Source organism: Coloeus monedula (genome assembly GCF_965178545.1).
Source record: "Coloeus monedula genome assembly, chromosome: 17".
Lineage (NCBI taxonomy): Eukaryota > Metazoa > Chordata > Aves > Passeriformes > Corvidae > Coloeus > Coloeus monedula.
The window spans coordinates 15,258,756-15,281,160 of NC_138797.1; the positions used below are offsets into that span (position 1 = coordinate 15,258,756).

The 22,405-nt window shown below is 51.0% G+C and overlaps 1 protein-coding gene across 1 annotated transcript in view; it reads left to right on the forward strand.

Annotated features, from left to right (window-relative positions):
• Positions 1-20,439: 20,439 nt before the first annotated feature.
• The window catches only part of NFATC2 (nuclear factor of activated T cells 2), a gene marked incomplete at both ends in the record, with an annotated part of 72,574 nt that continues 70,608 nt past the window's right edge, over positions 20,440-22,405 (forward strand). Inside the window, one exon of the mRNA XM_082292575.1 lies at positions 20,440-20,596. Within this exon, the coding sequence (XP_082148701.1) occupies positions 20,440-20,596 (157 nt within the window). The remainder of the gene's footprint in view (positions 20,597-22,405) is intronic.

The following is a 22,405-nucleotide window of genomic DNA, read 5'->3' on the forward strand; positions in this document are numbered from 1 at the left end:
GGCTGCTCCTTGCACACAGAGACAGACATTGCCCCCGGCCCAGAGACAAACCCCCAGCTGTCCCCACAACGAGCACGTCCCGTACCTGCGCCAGGACCCCGTGGTGTCTCTGTTACCTGCTGCTGTAGTGAGAGACTTCCAAACTGCCCTGAGCAGGAACCTAACACAAAAAGGGAGCGTTTGGAGGGTGGAGGCTCTTAGCTCATCTGGTTCTTGTCACTTTTGTTCCACTAACTGGGGTCAAATGCATGGAACTGTGATGGCAATGGATTTCTCTTGCATGGTTCAAAGCCTCTGGAAGCTGCTACCTGACCTTGGGATTTACATTTGACAATTTAAAGTGAATTTTTTTAAGTGTCTGCGCTGTTCTTTGCATTGTGTTACCTTTTTTTGTGTTATTTGTCTTTTTGATTCAAGTAGTTACATTCTTTTTACATCTTGGAAATCCCTTAATGTAGGTGATGCACTACACTGCTGACAGCTGATTCCTGATTTATGGCATGTTGTTTCCATAATGGGGCTCCAGCCTGTCGGATCTACACACACTGGAGAATCTGAGCGTGTCTGAGATTTTCCTTCCGTTGAAATGTGGTCACCCCAGTGATTTTGGAGGTATCCAGCCATTGATAAAGACAGAGAAGTGGTAGTTCTAAACGAGAGAATTTGGTTTTGTTTAGCTGTTGTGCTTCCTGTTAAAAGGAGCCGGTGATACAATAGTTTTACTCTGTATTTATTTGGGTAGGAGAAAATTATCTAAACTAAAGCAAATCCTCTTTGGAACAGAACTTTGCAGTTGATCATCCTTGAAATGTGTCAACAACGTGAGAAGAGACTCGTACTGTTCTGCAGACAATGTGGCAGACGTGTCTTGAATCCTTGGAGACTGAAAGGAGAGGTCACAGAGCTGCTACTCCTCACAGCTCCATGAAATCTGTTTCCTGTTAGTGTGAAACTGTGAGGATGAGCTGCAAATAAGCAGAGGCACTCCTAGGTGGATGTTTTAATGACATGCTCCCTGCAGAGAGGCAGTTTTTGGAACCTTGCACTTGCTCTGCTCTAAAAACCAAGCCTGAATCCCAGGAATGGGTTCATACAAAGGCACTAGGCTCGTGTGCAGAGCAAATTTATGCGGTTTGGATTTTCAGAAATTAAACTCAATGAGTTCTGTTGTTGTAATAAACTTTGGTCCACATTATAATATCATGAGGAGAGCAACATGTGCTTGGGCTTCTCAGCAGAAGGACAGAGACTTACAGGGACCTTTTAGAGTTGGGTTGATGCATCAAACACGGATGAGCTTTTAGTGGCAGCCATCCTTGTCTAAAGGCTCTTTAGTCTGTGCTAAATTAGTTGCTTGCTGTCTTCTTCCCACATCAGAGAAACCACAGGCAGAGCTGGCACTGCTTGGCGCCGTTGTTCCTTGGCTGCACAGGAGGAAAAGAGCCCAGAGCCTGAGCCCCTGTCCCAAAGCAGAGCCTGAGCTCCCTTCTCCAATCTCACGGAAGCCCTTCCAGGTCAGGTCCACCACACTGGCAAGGTGCAGAAGCTCCTGGGTCATCTCTGTGCCACGCTGAAGCTCTTGAAAGGGCTGCCAGCTCCTGCTGCCATTGCTGCAGGAGTTCCTGTGGCAAACAGCACAGAAGGTCTGATGTGAAAATCCATGGAAAATGGGAGAGTCGTTTTAAAAGAGCCTGTGTTGGCCCACAGTGCTGTGTCCTGAATTTTCACCTCTGAGGTGGCTGTGCCTCGTGTGGTCAGTGTGTGGCAGTTGCTCCAGGGAACGTTTTGCACAACCTGACCTGCCTTCCTTGCTCTCAGTTCCCGTGAATAAATATCAAAGGGATGGGGGAGCAAGTTCCAGAAGTTTTAGAGAAAAATTGGATGTGCTTTGTACCACCTGTGGCTCGGGGTGAGAGGAAGGTGCAAGGCCATGTGACCTTGTTGTTTCATGTGGTGGAAACCCTCTTGATTTAGAAAATTAGGTTTCAAAATCCTTCAGGAATAAGGACAGCAAACACTCTTTTACTCACTGGTTTTATTTTGTGCCAGTTTTCTGATAGGCTTGGGTCTGAAGCCCTGGTATGGAGCAACTGCCTACAGAAACACCCTGCTGGCTAAGGGAAGCTAATTCTTAATATTCACCTTGTCATAATGGTTTGAAAATCTGGTTCTTTCCTTATGTTTTAATTTTTTTTTTCCTAAAAGTAGAATTAATCTACATTTCTACTTATTTGACATGTTGAACAAGGCTGTGAAAGTCCAGAGATTTGTCTTGTGGAGGAAAAGCAGTCCCTGAACAGCCTGTCTGGGGCTCACAGCCTTTTGTGAATTATGCTGTTTTGCCAGAAAGATCCTTAATATTGTCTTCATCATGACTGGAATGTCGGCCATGCCACTGTTCTGGAGTCCCCAGGCAGCATTTCATAGGATCATGGAATGGTTTGGGTTGGGAGGAACTTCAAAGCCCATCCAGTGCCACCCCTGCCATGGGCAGGGACACCTCCCACTGTCCCAGGCTGCTCCCAGCCCCAGTGTCCAGCCTGGCCTTGGGCACTGCCAGGGATCCAGGGGCAGCCCCAGCTGCTCTGGGCACCCTGTGCCAGGGCCTGCCCACCCTCCCAGGAAGGAATTTCATCCCAATATCCAATCTAATCTGCTTTCAGTAGGTTTAAGTACAAGAACCAAGAATTCTTTTGGCCCCCGGTGGTGACTGAGCCCCCCAGTCCCTCTGGGCTCTGGTGCCCAGCCCTGTCCCTCTCTGCTGTGTGTTGGTAGTTCAATGTCCTGCAACAGTGCCAAGCTACTGTGTGTAAATATTTGAGACATATATATGGTAGAATTCACTGTTTCCTCAAGTCAATACAGTTTACACTGAGTGGACCATATTTGCAAACTATTAGCATACACCAAGAAAGGGAGTGAACTGTGATTTCATTTATATTTATTGAATCATAAGTTTAGTAACATATTGAGTAGAGTTGATAGTGATCTGTAGCTGTGTTTTGGGGTGTGGATTATGTTCTTTGCAGCTCGTGTTTTTGCACAAGGTAGTAAATCCAGGAAGTAATTTCTGCCTGGATATACACTACATTTTTTTCAAAGCAGTCAGAGACTAAAAAACTGCCATCTAACAAACAGCAGGAAAGAGGAATACTTCTGTTGTTCAAGTTTAGCACTTTATGTTTGCAATCCATTTCTCTTAAGTTATTTAAAAATGTTTTTAAAAGCAGAATTTAATTCATGTGTTCATATTTACTGTACATTAAAATAAATGGATTATCTGCTGGAAATTTCATCTTTTCCTCTAGTATGCTCATAATTTGTACTTTTGGGGAGTGAAGCATTGCTTTCTTCTTCTGTGTTGTATCTTGTTTGTGGCCTTAGTGTTCCTCCTGTTCTTTTATGTGTGTGGGTTCTGTGCTGTAGCAGTTCATGCGTGACTTGTGTGCTTTGGGACTGCTCCAGGTGCTGCTCCTGGGTCCCAGTGTGAGTCCCTGTGAGTCCCACTGTGCTCCTGCTTCCTGTGGCTGCCAACACTCCGTGCTGAGCTGCTTCAGGGCGAGGTTCTGTGGCACACACTGTTCTCTTCTTGCACCTCTGCAGGAACTCCAGCTGTGTCACAGCCCTCTCTATCTCCTTAACTCTGGATGTGCCCCCTCCACAGAGCTTTTCCTGTTCATCTGTGCACACAATTGTTTTGCTCAGCTCGTGGTGCAGTGGAAACCCAACGTTGTGTTCAACAGCAGCAGCTTCAGTCTGTGCAGGGTCTGATCCGACCTGGCTGAGGGGTGGTCAGGGACATCCCAGGTGTCCCCTCGGGGTGAGAGCTCTGTGCTGGGAGCTGCAGTTGTGGCTGGGCAGCACCAGAGGTGTTGTCTGTGTTCCCTGAGCTGTCCCAGCCAGACCCCGGGACAGCCTCGGCCTCTGGAGCTGCTGAGGGAAGTTGTGCTGGAGTTGAGCTGGGTTTGGCAGGGAGCCCCAGGTCAGAGGGGGAATCCCTAAAGCTTCCCTTTAGGGTTTATATGTAAGAAAGCTGCTGCAGCCTCTGCTGCACCACAACCCCCTGGCTTGCACAAGCAGGGCTCTGACCCAGGGATGTGAACCCCTACCATGTGCAGCTCAGTGTCCCGAGCTGTTCCGGTGGGATTGGGCTCATCCCAGAGCGTCTGGGGCCAGTCCAGTGCCCACTGGAGGGGCTCCTTATTTATTATTAGTTATTTCATAAGTGTTAAACTCTATGATTTGCATGAAATCCTGTGGTTCACAGCTTTGCCAATATGGTCCATTACTACTGCCTACGACAACTTGTGTACTGATATGCCTTTGAGAACATTTTTAATTGTTAAAATTGTTTTTAAAATCAATGTTAAGTTAATTTAATTTTTAATGGGCAAATGGATTCTGGTGTCAAAATGGTATTTACTGTGATGCTGATGTTTTGTACCTGTCATCCAGCTAAACAACCTGTAAATACTCCTGAGTCAAAAGAAACATGAATGCCAATTATTTATTGTTCTGTGGAGTTACATGTCGCAGATGTGTAAGAACTGAAAAGGGAATGTTGTAAAACAAGGTGGACAAAATAAATTTTATGCAACTTCTTTACTTCATCCCTGTATGATGCACCTGGTTAGTGCAGGCACGATCAGTCCCAGCTGGGCTGGGAATTGCCAGGATGTGGGGAAGCTGTACTGTGGGTCCTTAGCCTGTGCATGGGAAATGCACATCCAAGGAAGGATCAGAGCTGCTTCCCTAAATTCTTTGTAGAAGCGGTTTTGGTGTTAACGGGGATGGTCACTGCTGCTGGCAGCCACTGCTGGCAGTGAGGAGGGGATCTTTCATTGGAACACAGATATATCCTGCCCTGGGACGAGCAGTGATGCAACAGCATTAGGAACAGCTATTTTGGGAATGTTCTCATCCCTTGGACATTTGATTCAGTGAGTGGCTCGGCACGAGAGCAGTCCCAGGGCCAGGGGTCAGAAACGGGGGGAGAGGCAGGGTCTAACACTGAGCATTCTCCACAGGGGAAACGTCAATCATGTTGAGTACAAACACAGTACAGCAATTTTCTACCAAAAATGTAATAGAGCCATAAACACTCCTAAAAGAAAAAAAATTTAACATGCAGTTGGATAAAGCAAATCTCTGACTTGGGAGACTGTTTAATGAAAGCAGAGATAAACTATCCCTCGGATCAGTGAACATCTATGGGAGTTTCTTTTGGATTCTATAGGACACGGATGCCCTTTTCAATAACTTGACTTCTTTTTGGCATAGTCTATGCAAATATTAAATAAAGCATTTTTGTGATGTTTGCACACATCAAATGAATGGTGTAGACTCCAGAAATCACAGGAACAGACTTTGCTCCCAAGTGTTACCAATTTCCCACTCTAAATGAGTTACATAAGCCCTGGTTAGTGGTTCCTTTAATTTATGGACAGTTTCTTTTTAATGGTGAAATGTGTAATTAAAAAAAGCTAGAAATAGTTTTTCTAAACTCACTCTGGAAGGGAAGGAGAATTTCAGTAATTTTTTTTTTAACCCAAACATTGCATAATAGTAGAAATGTCAAAGATTTCCATGGGGTTTCGTTTCATTCTTCATGTGGCTGTGGTCATACAAGAAGTTTGAACACTCCAGGGGCTGGCAGATTTTTGGAAGATCATGCATCCTGGGGTAAGTTTTCAGCCTAGGCTTTACCAAGGAATGCCAGTGGCCTTGTTTTTCAAATTGTGGTTGTATCATGCACTGGTGTGTCTTTGTTTTTCCTTTTTTATGAGAAGAAAGAGGAGGTGCTGGCTGTAATTGGGTGTCTCGCTCTGGCCCTGAGCCTGACGGAGCTATGGAGGCTTCCCTGCACCATAAACCATTGGAGAGAGGAAAACTTCGGAGACCTGCTCTGTCTTCACCTTCTGATGGCTCAAGTCACGACACCTGCACTGCCTCTTCTCCCCTGCACTGCTGTGGCATTAAATTTTGTCTTTAATCTTCACTAGAGGGAGGGAACTGCTCCCATTCCCCTTTCCCAGGTAGGAGATGGGGCCAGAGTGAACCAGTGGTCTGGGCTGGCCCTGCAGGCAGAGCACAGAAAGCAGAAAAATATTTTTGTTTTGATGATTAGACTTTCTCAGCACCTTAAACATGGGAGTCAATCCTACAGGAAAGTTCCTTCTTCCACAGAGTATTCAGATGTCTGGTTTTAAATGAGGAGTGTGATTGCAGGCTTTAAAAACCTGTCCTTCTGATTGGGAGTTGATAAACCCCAATCCAAACATTCCAGTGGATTCTTCTGTCTCCCACCTGGAGCTGCAGATCCCAATCACATCTGTGATAAATGTTACACGTGGGAGCCTGTGGGAGCTGTGAGACTCCGAGTGGGAGCAGCAGGAAAGGCACCACTGCAACTGCACAGGAAATCAGGGGAAACCTGGAGTGTGCCAGCACTTACCAACAGCACCAGTGCTGCTCCAGCACCTGTTCAAGGGCAGTTTCAAAGCTGATGCTGTGGCTTCCTTAGGCCATGAGCATTTGCTGGCCTTAAAACTCTCTGGATGCTGTGGGGCTCTCTAGGCTACGTGGTGGATCTCTGGAATTTTGCTGCTGTAACTGAAGTTAGAGGTGATGAGCCTCTTGCAGGATCTGGCCTTGAGAAGAATGTCCTTCCCTCGGCTGCTGTTCCTCCCTTTGTGGCCCAAGACCTGAGTGGGTTACAAAAAAGGGCTTTAAAAATCTCTGTGTTCCCACTTTGAAGCCTCCCGCTCTTGGCTGGCTGGAATTGTCCACGTAAGGCAGAATGTTGTCTGCTCTTCAGATTCGCTCTCAGAAAGGAGTAGTAACAAGAACAATCTGTGCAAAAGAATTTAACGCAGTAAAGATGGGGGTAATAGTCATTCTCATTTGTCCTTTTATGTGAAACAGATTTTATTTTAAACGTACACTCTGAGGAGCTTAACCATATCCAGAAAGTTGTTTACCAGGGTAAAAGTAGAGATACCCACAGGATAAATTGAGAGCATGAGTGGAGGTGAGTGGGCTGTACTGAGGGATTGTGCTCAGCCAGCTCAGGAGTCCCCTGGGGCACATCTTGGTGGCACTGGGACACAGGGATGCCCTGGCCTTGTGCTGTTGGCAGGCAGCAGATTGACTCCTGTGCTTCACATCTGCTCCAAAAGAGCTGTGCTGGAGGTGTTGCATTTCTGTGTCTGTCCTGTGCTGCCTCTGCTGGGTCTGAACCAGGTCCCCTCAGATTGGTTCCGTACAGCTGTCACCAACCTGTGACTTGTTAAAAAGTGATGCAAATTGCTATTGATCAGGACTCCTACTAAAAATAAGAATAGATCAAATGCCTAGTAATGGTCTCACGGAAGCATTTTCCTGCTCCAACAGCAAAGGTGTCACTGCCAGGGGGAGAAACAGCACTCAAAAACACTGTGGGAAAGGCAAGGGATGGGGCCCACAGAGGCAGAACTCCTCTGCACCTTTTGTAAATCCGAGATTAAAGTTTGGAATGAAAGGCACATTTATAAGGATCAGCATTCCCTCTGCCAGATTTTAATACCTGATCTTTCCTAGAGACACTCCAGAAAACAAATTCTCTGAGTGAAATCTCGATTTGCAGCACTAAGCCCTAAGGCGAGGACCTTCCCAAAGCAGGTGGAACGTGAGCACAGCGTTGGTGCCTCGATGGAAGACCCGGGGCTGGTGTAAAGAAACACCCACCCACCCCCTCACACAATCCTTGTGTTTTGTTCGAGCCCGAGTTGAATTCTTGCCAGTGCTCATTACTGAAGTGTGGAACTAATTCTTACAGGTGCCGTGTTCTCCATAAATTGCCTTCAAAAGAAAGAAACCTCTTGTATTTCACACGTGAGTGACAACCGTTTCCTGCAGCGTCCTTGTGATCTCTCCCCATCAGGAGCCCGGGCCAGCGCTGATTTACAGAGCTCCCACTCGTCCTTCCCTCAGCTCCTGCTGCCCTTCCAGCCCTGAAGAACGGAATGCCACAAAGCCCTCAGTAAAACCGGAGCCTGCAGGAAATATCAGGTGTTAACATCCAATAAAAAGCTGACACGCTTCAGTGAGCCGGGATTGCAGGGTCCGGCCCAGGCAAGGCCTGACCTAATGCAGAGGTTTATGGTGGTGGCAGGTAAGGACTAATTACAGACCCTGCACTCCATCACGGGCTGGCCTGTCAGGTTAACTTAGGGACTGAAGTGCCTACGGTCGCACTGGGGGCTCTCTGCCCCTCTGCATAACTGCGTGCAGTTGGCTCCTAAAGAAACGTGGGGAGTAAATCTGAGGTGCTGAAAGAAATACTGCAGCAGAAATTACACTGTGGGGAAGGGTTTATACGTGTTGGGGTGAATTAATGACCGGGTTTGGGGTTTTTGGAAAGAAAAAAACACAACAAACTTTGTGCACAAATACATAGTTTAAAATAGATTCTCTTTCAAACACCAGCTATTTTAACAACAGTGTAAATCAGATTTTACAGACCACATATTTCAAGTATGAAGTTCATTAAATGTGTGAAATTCTAGATTAGCTGCCGGGTGTGGCCAGAGCCCCAGTAATGAATTCTAAATTCTGTTCAGGATATAATATCAGATTCCTTTGCCCTGGCGCTGATATGAAAGGACTAAAGCACCTTTTCAAAACAGTCATAACCTTTCTTTATTATCTTTATTTAGTTTAGCCATCATATGATATAATGAATGACTGCATCAGTGTTTCCATCCTGACCCTAATGCACAGGTGTTTAACTTGATTAATTTGTGGGTTTATTATTATTATTAAACCAACCTATGTCTCAATGTAACTGAAATTAATGCTATCAATTTATACACATTTTTGCCAGTGCCCTGACAGTGGGTGGTTGGCTGTCTTTAGGTTCAAGAATATCACTCTGAACTACAATTCCCTCTGAATTTGTGTGGAAAAAATGGATTAATTAATGATGCTGTTCTCATTCCATAAACCCTTCCGTGAGCTGGGAGCAAGGTACAAAAGGAAACAGCTCTTTCCTTGTGCTGCTGTAGCCAGTGAAATTTAGGGACAGCTCTCTGTGGTGTCCAGCTCCACTGGACAGAGCAGGCAGGACAGAAATCCGGGTGTTCTGTGCCCCAGGGATGGGCACTGGCCAGAGCAGCTCCAGGGCTGCCATAGGCTGATCCAGCAGGTGCCTGTGGACCTGCACGGCCTGGCCTTGTTGTTTCTTCTGCTCCCTTTTCCTCTTGTGCTATCCAAAGGGAAGGGGGTTCACGAGCCAGTTCTACTCCTGATATAACCAATAATGGGAATTTTCCAGGTAGCTGGGGCTGAAAATCCAGGGCTAAGTAGAAGAATTGGTATTTCCGACTCATGGCTGTTGGTTGGAGACCTCTTTCCAAAGCAGAATTTTCAATGGTAGATGAAAAGCGAGTTCTCATTTGGGGAAAACTCACTCAGTTCTGCTTCCAGACCCGGAGAGCTCTGTGTGGGTGGATTCCCTGGGCCACGTGGAGCTCACTGCAAGATCAGACACTGTAACTTCATCAAGTGGGTGAATTTGGTCTTCAGACAAGTGCATCGGCAGCAGCGAGCCTGGAGTGGTCCCATGCAGTGAGGATGCTCCGGGGCTGCTCGGGAAGGGGAGGGAGGTGCCGGAGTGCAGGACCTGGGCACAGCTGGGGCCGTGCTGAGGCCCTGGGAGCCGGGAGGTGCAGTGAGGACACAGCCCGAGTGTGGGAATCCCTGCTCAGCACGGCAGGGCCGTGCGGAGGCTGCTCCGGGAGCCTCGTGTGCGAGGGCACACCGGGGAGAGCAGTATTTACTTTGGAAGGGCGAGCAGCTTTTGTCAAAAATACTTATTGTTGCTGTGAGACTGAAATACCTTTTGCAAGTGGAAAACAGAGATGTCTCCATGAAGTCTCTGATGATAAAATCCAGGCAGCTGCCCCAATGGCCTGAGAGCACATCCTCAGGAAGCCTTGATGCCTTATCTCCTGAAGAGCATGAGAAATAAAAATAATGCTAAATGCCTGCATGGAGCCGGGCAGGGAGGCTCATCCTCCGGCAGGGCAATGCTGTGGGCGGCTGCCAGGGGAAATCAGGGACCCCCCCGGGGCCGAGACCCCCGGGACCCGGCTCCCCAGACCCCCCGAGCCCCCCGGGCCCGCTGCCGCTCCCCCGGCCGCCTGCTCTGCTCTGCTCTGCCGGGCAGGGAGCTCCTTGCTCGGCCTCCTGGGCTGCGAGCCCGGCGGTGAGGGCCGGCCGGGCTGTTCCCGGGGACAAGTTCAGCTTCCAAATCCATCCCCCGAGCCAGGGAGCTGCTCGGGGTCAGCGCCAGCAGATGCACCTCTCCCCTGTCCCCAAAGCCAGGCATCCGCTGGGCACAGCCCAGAGGGTGCCATGGGCATGGGGGGGAGCTGGGTCTGTTTTTGGGGGGTAGGGATGCAGTCCAGAATGTGCCCCTAAAAGGAAGAGGAAGTATTCTCCTAAAGAGGGAATAAATAGCTAAAAATATTAGCTATTAATAGCTCCTTACCTCCAAAAATAAAATCCCTTAGTGATACCAAAATAAGAAAGCAAAGGAAAGTCGGAGGTATTTGGCCTTCCTTTGAAAAGGGAAGCTAAAAATAACTATATATATATAAAAATCTCTCGTTTCTAGGGAAAGTCTCTGCCCCCGCATCCAGCTTGCACAGTTATATAAGACTTGAACTACATCCCCCTCTCCTCCGCGGCCGCTCACAACGCGCTGGAGCCGCGGCCAGATGGAGAAAGGTTCCGTCAGGAAAGTTTAACTCAGCGGGGAAGCTGCAGCCAGTGGAGGACACGATTCTCTCGCTGAACTCTCCAAAAGCCTTGGAAATCTGACAGTTGTGTCATATGCTGGTTTGGGGAATGCTAGTCCGGAGGCAGCCGCCAGCCCTCTTTCACTTCTTTATTTATTTATTATTTTTTTTTCGCGTTGCACTGAGTTTAATTTGGGTAGCAGGATTCAGCAGTTTTAAGTTGGAAAAAACTTAGTGGAAGAAGATATTTTAGGAAAACCCTGTCATGTGAACTAGCGGGAGCCGATCAAACCGAGCTATTAAAAGAAAGACATTGTATTTTTAAACGGTGCAGCCCAGGGCAGCCAACCTGTGTGCCCAGAACCGCGGAGCCGGGGCTGCTCCCCCGCCGCAGCTCCGCGTGGGAGGAGGCCGAGCTTTCCGTCGGGGTGGCCCATTCTCCGCTCGCTCTGGGATTCCCTTGGCACGGCCAGGTGCCCTCGGCTCCCCCAGCCTGTGGGGCCCCCGCTGCACGCGGCTGCTCGCCCCCAGTTTGCCCCTTCCCGGCTCCCCCTCGCCTGAAGCCCCTGTCCCAGCTGTTCTCTGCTCTTCCCAGTGCAATTCCAACAGGGGATGCTGGGGCGACTGGTCAGAGCTGCAGTGAGGAGCTGGGGTGGTGAGGGTAGAAGTTGGGTTAATTACTTATTTCTCCCGACTAGAAATTAATTAAAATCGTTTTGCTCTCCTCGCAAAGCGGCGGCCTCGGTCTCCTTTAACCGTTTCCAAACAGGGATCAGGTGATTCCCATTTTGCCGATGCCGCTGGTGGATGCTCAGAGCCGGCGGGGAGCTCAGGTGCGGTACCTGGGGCCAGGGCCGCTGCCGAGCAGCGCCGGGGCTTGCGGGACCTCGCTCGGGGCTTCGCAGCTGCTCGTGGAGAGGGCTGAGAATGGGAAAAGCCTCCAGGTACGAGCCTGAGGGTCAGGTGCCACTTTTCGGTGCTTCCCCGCCATCCAGGGCTCAGGCAGGAATATCCTCACGGGAGATCGGCTCAGCCCTGGGGGACGGGGAGGAAAAGGCTCCCCGAGAGCCGAGGGGTGCCAGGGGGTCTCGCTGAGGGGTTCAGGGGGAGCTGCGGCCCCCGGGGTTCCCGGGCCGGGGCTGCCCCGCTCCCCGGGGGAAGCCGGTTGCATAACGGGCCCGCGGGGCTGGGGAAGGTATTTCCGCCCCGACGTGTCCAAAGATGACAAAGGATAGGAAAGTGAGGTGCGCTGAGTTTCCCCGGGCTGCCTGCAGTTGCTAGCCTGCAGGACAACAAACCCGAGCAGCAGAAAGTTTGATTGCGATACCTCCTTCGAGTCGATTTGGGGAGCGAGGGAGTGAAAAATGGAAATGCGGGGCGGGTGCCAGGCAGCCCTCCGCGCTCACCCGGCCAAGTCCGGCTGCCGTGACTCACCCGGGGCTCCGGCTGACCCCAGCAGCGCTCCCCGAGGGGCGGCAGAGCTCCCACCCTCCCCGGAGAGTCGTTTATATATATATGTGACTTCTTCATCCCTGCTGGGAAAACTTCTGTGCAAGTGCAGCCGTAGGGAGACACAGAGCCCAGCGCCGAAGCGAGAGGCAGATGCTCCTTACACATCAGTGAAAACCATACATTGTGAGACAGCCGCAGTTCATGACATCCCCGGCTTTATTTTCCTGTTTTCTTTTGCTTTATTTTCCTGTTTATACATAGGACATGTAAACACACGCGGGTTGTCTTGGTTTCGGAGGCTTCCTTGGCTATTTCATTCTTGCTAAGCTCCACGTGTATCAGTGGAAATCCATGGGGTTGCTCCTTTCCTAAATTGATCTAAAAATAGGAACAGAGAGAGGTCTGTGAAACACCACTAAACAAATTCACCGATTTTTAATTTTTCTTTTCGTCTTTGTATGAAGAATTGAGCCAATGGTAATTAGAAGCCAAAACCTGTGCCAGTAACAAGATGGGTATTAATAGGGTGCTGGTGAATTTAAAAGACATAAATATAAGCTGGGGACTTCGCTTTTCTGAATGATTTATTCAAAGGTAAAAGCAGCAGCAGCAGCAGCCTGAGCTTGTCTCTGCTGGGAAGAAGGAAAACTTCTGCACAGAAGCCCCGTTGCTTTGAAAGGCTTTGCAGTTCCTGCAAGTTTTGTTTAAAAAGCACACACTGGGATTTTTAACATCATCCATATTTCTTTCTTACTCGCTCTCTAACTTTCTGCTCAACAATTAAGTGCTTGTGCTGCAGACTGAGAAAGCCGCAGAGCTGCCTTGGCCCGGAGCTGGGAGACGTCATGGATTCCTGAGTGTGAAGTTGCAGGAAAGCCCTCAGTTTGGGAGATGGAGGCGATCCAGGGGTTTCCATGGCACTGGGATAAACAGGAGGAAACAGTGAGGGAATCCCGTTATTTTACAGCATTCAAAGACTATAAACACTCGGAGCAGGGAAGGAAGTGGCCTTTCCCTCTCTAGTAACCCTCATCTCAGAGCAGAGAACTGACTTCACTTCAGGAACAAGCTCAGCCCAGTTCGGATCCCTCTTTGCACCTCCAAACACTTACTGAGGAGGCGAGCAAGAGGGGTTCCCTCTGTCCGGGCGGCACTGGTTGAACATGGTTTAAAGGAGATTTTCTTTTCTTTTTTTTTTTTTTTTAATTTTTTTCTGCTTTTGATTTTTTTTTTTTTTTTAAATTCCTGATGCAGCGAGAAACTGCCTGCAGGCTGGTACACTACCACCACATCATGAGGTCTATGGATCAAGGTAGGGTGTGACTGCTGCCTTTCTGTGTGCTCTGTGTGTGTCCCTGTGTCGCTCCCCTCCCGGGCTCGGCAGGTCCCTCCCCGGCCCGGGGTCCGTCCCGCGGCTCCAGCCCGCTGGCAGGCGGGGTGGGCAGGAGGGGTTCACGGCGAGAAGGGCCCTCGGGGAAAGGACTGGGCTGCCTTTAGGTTTGGGTTGGTTTGAAGCGATCCGCCACGGCGATACTAATCTGTCTGGAGCAGCCTCCTTTAAACTCCAGCCAGAGGGACTCTCCTCTTCCAAGCCATCACCCCAGGAGTCTCGCTGACTAACCCGGCCGCTTAACCCTTGCACCGCCTGCCCAGGTCGGGGGCTCGGGGCGCCGCGGCGCTGCCCCGGGCCCGGCGGAGGCTGCGGCAGCGCGGGCCGGGCCGGGCCGGGGCTCGGCGGCCGCGGCGCTCGGGGGTGCCCGGGGGTCCCGTCGGGGCCGGTGCCCGCGGGGCGGGGGTGGGGGCGCGGCCGGGCCGTGCGGCGGGCGGGGGTCGGGGCTGGGGGCGGCTTGCGGGGCTCTGGAGGAGGCAAGAGTTAAGCGCGGCGAGAGGAGGAGCCTGCCCCGCTGTCAGCCCCGTGCGCGGCCGCCCCGGCCCGAGCCATCATCCCCTCCGCAGCGCGGGTGTCCCCGCTGCCGCCCGGGCACAGGGGCAGCCTTCGGGGGATGCTGCGGCTGTCTCGGGCATCCTCCGTCCCGCCCCGCCGGGCTGCGGGCCCGGGGCAGGGCAGGGCGCGGCGTGGGAGCGGCCGGCGTGCGGAGGCGGAGGGGGTCGGGCTCGCCCGGAGCGGGGCATGGGGCGGGGGGCTCCGGGCACAGCCGTGCGGGGCTCTCCGGGTCCGGGCGGAGGATGCTCGGCGCGAGGGAAGCCCTGGCCGCCCGCAGCCCCGCTCCTGCATCGCACCCGCGGACCAGCGAGCCCGGCTGCCCCCGCCGGGCCCCGCTCCCCCGGGCGCTCGGAGCGCTGCGCCGCCGGGAGGGCGGGCGGGGGGGTGAGCTCGGCTTTGACAGCGCTGCCGGTGCGGGGAGAAGCGGCAGGAGGTGCAGAAGGGAAGGGCTCTTCCGTCGGGCCGCTCCATCCTTGATTTCCCCGCCCGCGCTGGCGGCGCCGCTCGGCCGCTGAGTCAGAGCCGGGGCCGCGGAGGCTGAGCGGGCTCCGGGGGACGAGGGAGCGCGGCAGGGCTGCCTTTGAGGGGCCCTTAGTAGCGGCTGTTTGTTTTCTCCTGCCGCAGCGAGCTCCCCGGGCACCTGCCAAAACACACTCGTTAACACCTACACCCAAAGAGGATCATCCGAGAGCTTCGATTCTCGAACAAGCCAATGGAAAGACTCTTGAGTGGCTTTATACCGTAGCCTTAGGATCAGGCCATTGCCCTGCCTCGTGTCTCCTCGGCTTTCTCCAGACAAAACTCCCTGTCTCCTGAGCGCTCCAGCTGCTCTTAGTCACTCTCAGAACAGCCCGCGGAAGTTATTTTGCTGCAAAGAGCAGCAAAGGGAATGAGGAGACTTGATGCTCCTGTCAGTGATCCTGCTCTCACCTGCTGCAGGACAGCAGTGCAGCAAAGCACAGGGCAGATCTCCAGCGGCAGCACCACAACCCCTTCCAGTGCTGTGGAGCTCTGCTTTCCCCAGAGCCCTGCAGTCACAGCCCAGAATGAAAAGCACTAATTTATTTTTTTTATTTCTAGATCGAATATTTGAGACCACAGTAGGCAGTGTAGCAGTGCACTCAGCTGCACCACAGAGCCTTGAGATGCTCCAGAAGGAACATGCTCCCGGGCTCCAGAGTGCATTTTTGCCTTATGCAAATGCTTGCTCCTGTCAGGGGTGCAGGGGTGATTGGAGCAGTCTCTGCCCCCAGCTTGCCTTTGTGTCACAAGGCTGCTCCCAACGTTTCCACAAGGAAAAAGCAGCATGGAACTGCAAGGGGTTAATAGTGCATGGCACTTTTGGGATCAGTCTCTGCCTTTGGGAGGATTCCTGCACCCACAACAAAGTGTTAGAGTCTTACTAATGCAGGGTGTGTAAATGATGATGTGTTAATAATTTTAAGCCCTCATCCCCTTTTATGATTAGAGCAGGCTCAGAATGAGGAATGAAGGCTCTGCACAAACACCCTGCCAGCAAAAAGCTGCTTTGGCTTCAGCAAGTTTCAGCCACGGCAGAGATCTTCCCCAGGTGACCACGGTCCCCGTGTCATCCTGTGGTCCCACAGCTGTTAATTCTGCCACCTGACCTTTCTCTGGGCCAGCCTGTCCTGTGGGACGCAGTTACACCAGCTACAGTCAGCAAATGATTCCAGAGTCTTTCGTGCAGGGCAGGAATCACATTCACAGATGGGACACTGTCATAACTGGAGCATTCTTTTATAATATTCCAATAGATACTCTAAGTGAAATTTCATCACTCATTTTTTAAAAAATAGCCAAGGATAATAATATCCTAGAACTTCTTTTCCACTACTGGCTTAATCTATTTTTTTTTTTTAACTATGATATGTGCATTCCTTTGGTTTGCCCAGCAGACTTCAGAACTTAATGGGAACGTGGAGATATGAGCAATTTTTCCATTGTCCTTTCTTGCCAAACCACTTTAAGCTTGAAATTGGGGGGTAATATCTCTGACTCAACCTGACCCCAAAATTGAAAAGTAGTGTGTGTGCATGTGCCTCTCAAAGGAACTACCAGATATTTCTCCCTTCTCTCTCCCTCCTTTTTTTTTCTCTAATAACACTCCCCACACTCCAGACCAAGCAACCAGTCACTCACAGTCTGAGCTCATTTTAAAGAGCTTGGATTAAGTCCATGTGCAAGTTTTAGTTGCCTGTTAAATTTCTAATGCCTGCCACATACACCATTAGAACACTTCAATTTTTAAGACAGCATTGACTCATATTTTCTTTGGGTTTTAGCAGCTAAATAGACATGCAGCTTTCTTAATCCACTTTTCTCTCCCTCTTTTTCTTTTAAAAAGTTTAACGTGAAGGTATTGCAGTATTAGAGATCCCGTGTAAATTATGTGTCGTGTGGGTCAAATAATAATTAGCACAGACACCCCATTTCTGAGAGCAAATAAAGTTTCTTCATCTCGGAGCATCCTCTGATCCCTTGAATTAGTGAAGTTATTGGTCCAGGGAATACAGTGGGGCAGTATAAGTAGAAAGTGAAAATAGTAAATGAGAAGTTACATTGGCAATGCATTTAAACACTGAGAAATAGGTTAAGTACTTCCTAACTCACAGTTTGTATTACACTAGAAGGGCTCTTTTTAGCTTTGTTTTTGGATTCCCCGTCCCCCAGTACCTAGGTAGTCCAGCATTCACATACTTTTAAAGTTTTATTAAGGTCCAGCCCTGCCAAAGGCCAGCACGGGTCCAACTATGTGGAAAAGGACTCCTTCCATTCTGCAGTTCCCTGAAATGGCAGCACAGTGTATTTCCAGTTCTGCTCTGTGTGGAGCCTGCTGCAAGCATACGTGGCTGCAATTTTTGTTAATGCTGCCAAGGACAGACTTTGCTTCAGCTCTTGAAACACCTTTTTGGCTCATGAAAACAGCTTTATAGAAAAAACCCCCGAGTTAATGCTGACTCCCAGATCTCAGTGTGGGTGCTGAGAGCCCAGGCAGAGCTGGCACCAGTCTCCATGATCCTGGATACAGGAGAAATGCATGGAGGATCCTTGGAGGAAGGAAGGGTCTGATGTGAGAAAGATTGAGATTTAGGAAAACCAACCAGTGTTTCTGTTTTTTGGACACTCTATTCCAGCCTTTCATTCCAGCCCTAATGGAAATTAAGCTTTGGGAAGCGTTTGTGACATTGTTTGGGTTATTTCTTTGATTTGGATGATGTTTCTGAGTGTATATATCGGGCTGAAGAGCCCACAGTCTACTTAAGTCTTCCCTGCCTTCCTTCATCCCTGGTTATTAATGACAGACCGTGGGCAGTACTTGTCAGTTATGTAGTTATTAACAGCTAAAACTTAAACAATTTAAAATGTTTTATTTTCATTGTGGGCTCAAGAGCCTGGTTTGGGTCTAAACTAAACTCCACTCAGCCTTTGGAAGGCTCCACAAACTACAGCTGTCACTTGAGCTCAATTCTGCAGCTGCCTGCACCTAGCAATGGCTTCATGCCTCTAATATTTAGGCCAGATCTGTATTTTGTGCATTTGCAACATTTCTGCTCTAAATAACACACTGGTAGGTTCAAACCCAGCCCACAGAGCGCTCGAACTCACATCTCCATGCACTCAGAGCATGTGGAAAATCTTATTCCTATAGGTTCTGAGTAGTGATCATATGGGACCGGTGTCCTCACTTGCCCTGAGAGCTGCAGGAGGGAGCACGAGGGACACACTCGATTAATGCCTGGTGGCTCTTGCTCCTTGACATCTGTCAAGTTGTCTGCTGGGCAAAAAACCCCGAATCCTATAAGCTGAGCTAATTCCTACATTTCTCTAACACTTATCTCATTGCTGTCTTGTCACCCTCACTCCTGGTCAGAGTCAGAACTGATGATTACACGTGTTAGCAGCGAAACTCTTTCGTATGACACGGTCCTCTTGGAAAGCAAAAGGTACATTTTCCACTTGTGGAGTACTACTAATCCTAGGAGTAGCTGAGGATAATTTTGTAACTTCAGATGCCTAATGGATTGCAGGCAAGCTGGGAAGTAAAGGATGGGACAGAGATTTAGCAGAAGTCAGGGTCGTCTCCCCCTGCCCTCCTGCCAATCACCCATATCTCACTTAAAAAGCCCAATGTTTTTGTTTGTGTCATTTCTTTCTGTGGCTAATACAATTGATGCTCTCCAATCATGCTCCGTGTCGTGTTAGCTGGGAGGATGACAGCTCTCTTTAGTGCTAAGCCAAGATCAGCAAGTATATTTTGTTTTTCTAATGAATTTTAAATAGAAGAGCCAACGATAAAAGGCCAGTGCTCAGCAAATGGTAAGGATCACTGGAGAACAGACATAAACAATCCAATTTAATAGATGTTTAAACAATTCAGAATAAACCAGGCCCTCGGAGAGAGCAGCACGGGTTCCCCAAGGGGCTGGCAGCCTCAGTAAATACCTCAGGGAACACCCTGGCACATCCTGTCTGCAGGATCACCTGCCCTCTCTGACGGCCACTTTTCCCTATCCCCTGGCACTTTCCAGTTCCAATTTAATGTCACAAGGCCTCATTCCATTGTGACTGCTGCCCACCTGGCCTGATGCAGCCTCGCAGCAGGTCTGGCTGCTCCCTGACTGCCCTTTCAGCCCCAGCCCTTGTGTGGTGTTTCTGCTCACCCAGAGGTGTCCCTGATGCACGCCAGGAGCTGTAGGGGAACCAGCCAGTACTGGGCTTCTTCAGAAACTCAGTGTAGAACCAGATTGCAAAGTGTAGGGAAAGTCTGAGTTCTTGTCCTCTGACTAGCAAAGGATGGAGCAAAAGGGTGTGATGAGAAGGCAATTTGTCATTGCTTGGCTGGACACATTAATGAGAAAGGCAGCAGGTTATAAGCCCAATTGCAGAGATTCTGGTTCATGTGTGCTTTAAAACAGCCTTTCTGTGGCCTTAGACAAGTAATGTAGGGTGGGATTTGTCTTGCAGTTAATGCCGTCGTGGTGACAGGCTTAGCAAATAAAAACAAGCTGAAGTAAACACCAAAGTACTTTTTTAATGATCTTGGTCCCTCTGCCTTTGCCTCCCTGACCTGTCTACAGTCTAGGAGCATTTTTCAAACTCACAGACCTGATGACAGCCATCTGCACACTCATAAAGGGCACCATACAAACAGGTAAGCGAGGGAGCAGCCTTCTGACCACAGATGCTCTGAGCACACAAACTCAGGGGCTCCAGTTACCCACGAGTAAAGTCACTGCTGGTTGTAGCAGCCATCCCAGGGGTAGGAGGCTGTCGGGAGGCAGTGACCAGCACCCTGTGCAGGGCCAGGGGAAGGTGGGATGAATGGAGTCAATGTGGTGGAGGTGGCTGGGGGGACCTGGGGAAGCTGGCAGCACCCAGCTGTGGTCAGCAGGGAACGTGGCGAGCGCCCATGCTCTGAAACGCTGTTTGTGAGAGAGGCAGGAGGAGAACAGAGGCCTTGTGCACGATGAACCTGATGCCTCTAAAGGTGCTCCAGCTGGGGGAGGCTGTCCTGTGCTTACAGACACCCGCCTGCTGCCGCAGCCTGCCACAGGAGCGAGAGCACATGGCGTGGGATGTGTGAAGCCTGGAGAAGGCAAGGGCAGCACCTGCGCTGCCGGGAGCTGCTGGGACCCTGGAAACCTCAGCAGAGAGGGGCCGCGCTGCTGGGGAGAAGGCGGCTGCGTGCGAGACACCCGCTCATGCCCGACCTGGGGCAACAGGGCAGGGACGCTCGCCCAAAGGGGATCATTTCGGGAGGCTCCCGTGCCGGGGCAGGCCCGCCGTTCCCAGCTTTTCCCAGCCCCGCTTTTCCCAGCCCGGCCGGCGCTCTGCCCGGGCGCGGGGCCGGTGCGGTGCTGCCGGGCCGGTGCCGGCTCCTCCCCCGGGGCGGCCCCGGCGCAGGTGGCTGCGAGGAGCAGGAAGCTGCCCCGCTGCCGCTCGGCCCCTCGTGCCGTGCCGTGCCGGGCCGTGCCGTGCCGGGCCGTGCCGTGCCGTGCCGTGCCGTGCCGGGCCGGGCCGGGCCGGGCCGTGCCGGGCCGCCCGCACAGCTCTCGGGGCACCGCGCCCGCCGCACCCTCTCTGGCCGGGGCATTTTCGGTGTTTCCTCGCTTTATTCCCTCCGTTGTCCCTGCCCTGTGAGTGCCCGGCACTCGCTGTCGGAGGCACCGCCGGGTCGCGGCCGCGGCACTCGGGGCTCCCCCGGCCCCGGGCGGGCCCCGCTCCGCCGCCGCCGCCGCCATGAGCGCTGCGGGCCCCGCGCCCGGGCCCGACCCCGACCCCGGCCCGCAGGAGGGGGACCTGGGGCACGGCCCGGGCACGGCCCGGCCGGGCAGCCCGCAGGAGGAGTTTGACTTCTCCATCCTCTTCGACTACGACTACCTGAAGCCGATCGAAGGTTGGTGAGGAGCCGCCGAGGAGCAGCGGCGGGGCCGCCCGGGCGCGGCGGAGCCCCCGGGCAGCTCCTCGGGGCACGGCGGGCACCGCCCGGGGCAGCCCGGCAGGCGGGGCCGGGCCGCTCGCGTTTGCGGGGCCGCTGTGGCGGCAGGTGCCTGCCGAGGGGCACTGCGGACGAGTGGCTCGGTCTCCGTGCCGGGATGGGGTGTCCGGGAGCGGCTGGGGGACATCGCTGCTGTCCCCAGAGTTGGGCAGCCGGGAATGGGCGCGGCTGGAAGGGCGAAGCGGAGGAGCTCAGCTCAGCTCAGCTCGGTCAGGCACTTGCTGCCCGTCAGCATCTGGCAGAGCGTGCTCTGGGAGGCTCGAAGGCAGCTGGAGCACTGGGGCGTGGAGCCCGAGGAGCTGCTGCCTGCCGTGAGCCCGAGCCTCCTGCGGGGATGGCAGCGAGCTCGGCACAGCTGGCTCCGGGAAGGGGACAAAGCCGTGAGCTTAAGTTGAAATTGAGGAAAAAAAGAAAGATTTGCAGACTGTTCTGCTTTTCTGAGCTGATGCTGTGATACTTAAAAGCGCAGTGACAAGTGTTCCCTGACTTTCTAAATGGTAATTCTGTCTGTTGGTGATACTAAACAGGGATACTTCCTATAAAATGTAGATTTGTGTAAACCGACAAAGCCAAAAGAAAAGGACCCAGAGGAATGATTTGTTGGGATATTGTCTCTAAGATACGTCGGTTTTGATTCTGCACAGTGGAGAGGTGGTGTTTCCCTGGGGCATCTCAGAGAGATGTTGTGTTCCTCTAAAGGAGGAGACCTTTGGGGCCTGAATCGTGGTGTCATTAGTGAAATGGAGAGTTGTTGCTGAGTTTTATTCCCTGTGTCCTTGTTTAAGTGTACAGATGTGCACCAGCATTGAAGCTGACTGAGGACGGTTCAAGCCATCAGATGGACAAAGCTGAATTTTCTTTCAAGGTTTCACGTAGATCAAACCATGCTAAAATAAATCCACAATGGGGAGGGGTTAATGTTTTTAATGAAAATACACTCAGTATTTTATTTAATGCAAAATCTCAGTGAAAGCTTCAGATGCTGGTTTGTTCACATCTTCACAGTAGACAACAATGCTGCTGTGAAGCCTTAAGTGGGAAGTTCTACAGAATATGATTGTACGTAGGTGGGGGGTAGAAAGTTTAATCTTCAAACCACATAAACGCAGAGCAGTGTGTGCTTGTTGTAGAAGTAACTTCCTTCTTGAGCCTGCTTTCTTTACTTTTGAGTGACTGGAAACCATAATTAGTAGTAATTTTGTTCCAAAGATGGAAATCATTAGCATAAAAAAAAAGAAAAAGATCATGACCATATATATGAGCATTGTAATCTGGAGAACATTCTCCCTGGCTTTGAAAAGGCACCAGCTCCAGTCTGTAAGCAATCCAGGATACATCCGTGACCTTTAATGTACAAAAGATTAAAGCATGTTTACATGAGAGCAGAAAATGTTCAAATTCTGAGGAAGGACTTTATCCTCATGCTGGTGGTAACTGATGCTCATTGTTCATGTGCAATTCTGCCCTCATCTGAACTGCAGTTGGGCAAACAAGTCCTGTGCAGAGGAGGAGTCAAAGTGGAACCAAAACCAAAGCAGTGGGTCCCAGCACTTCAGTCTGGTTCCTGCATTTGGAGTCCTCCCAGTCTGGTCTGCTCCACCCACTGCTCATGACAAGTCCCAGAATAACAAATCTATAAGCGCGCTAAAAGGGACTTTTTAAATGAAAAAAATATGGAAAAAGCGTAAATTTGGGGCTCTAGGAATG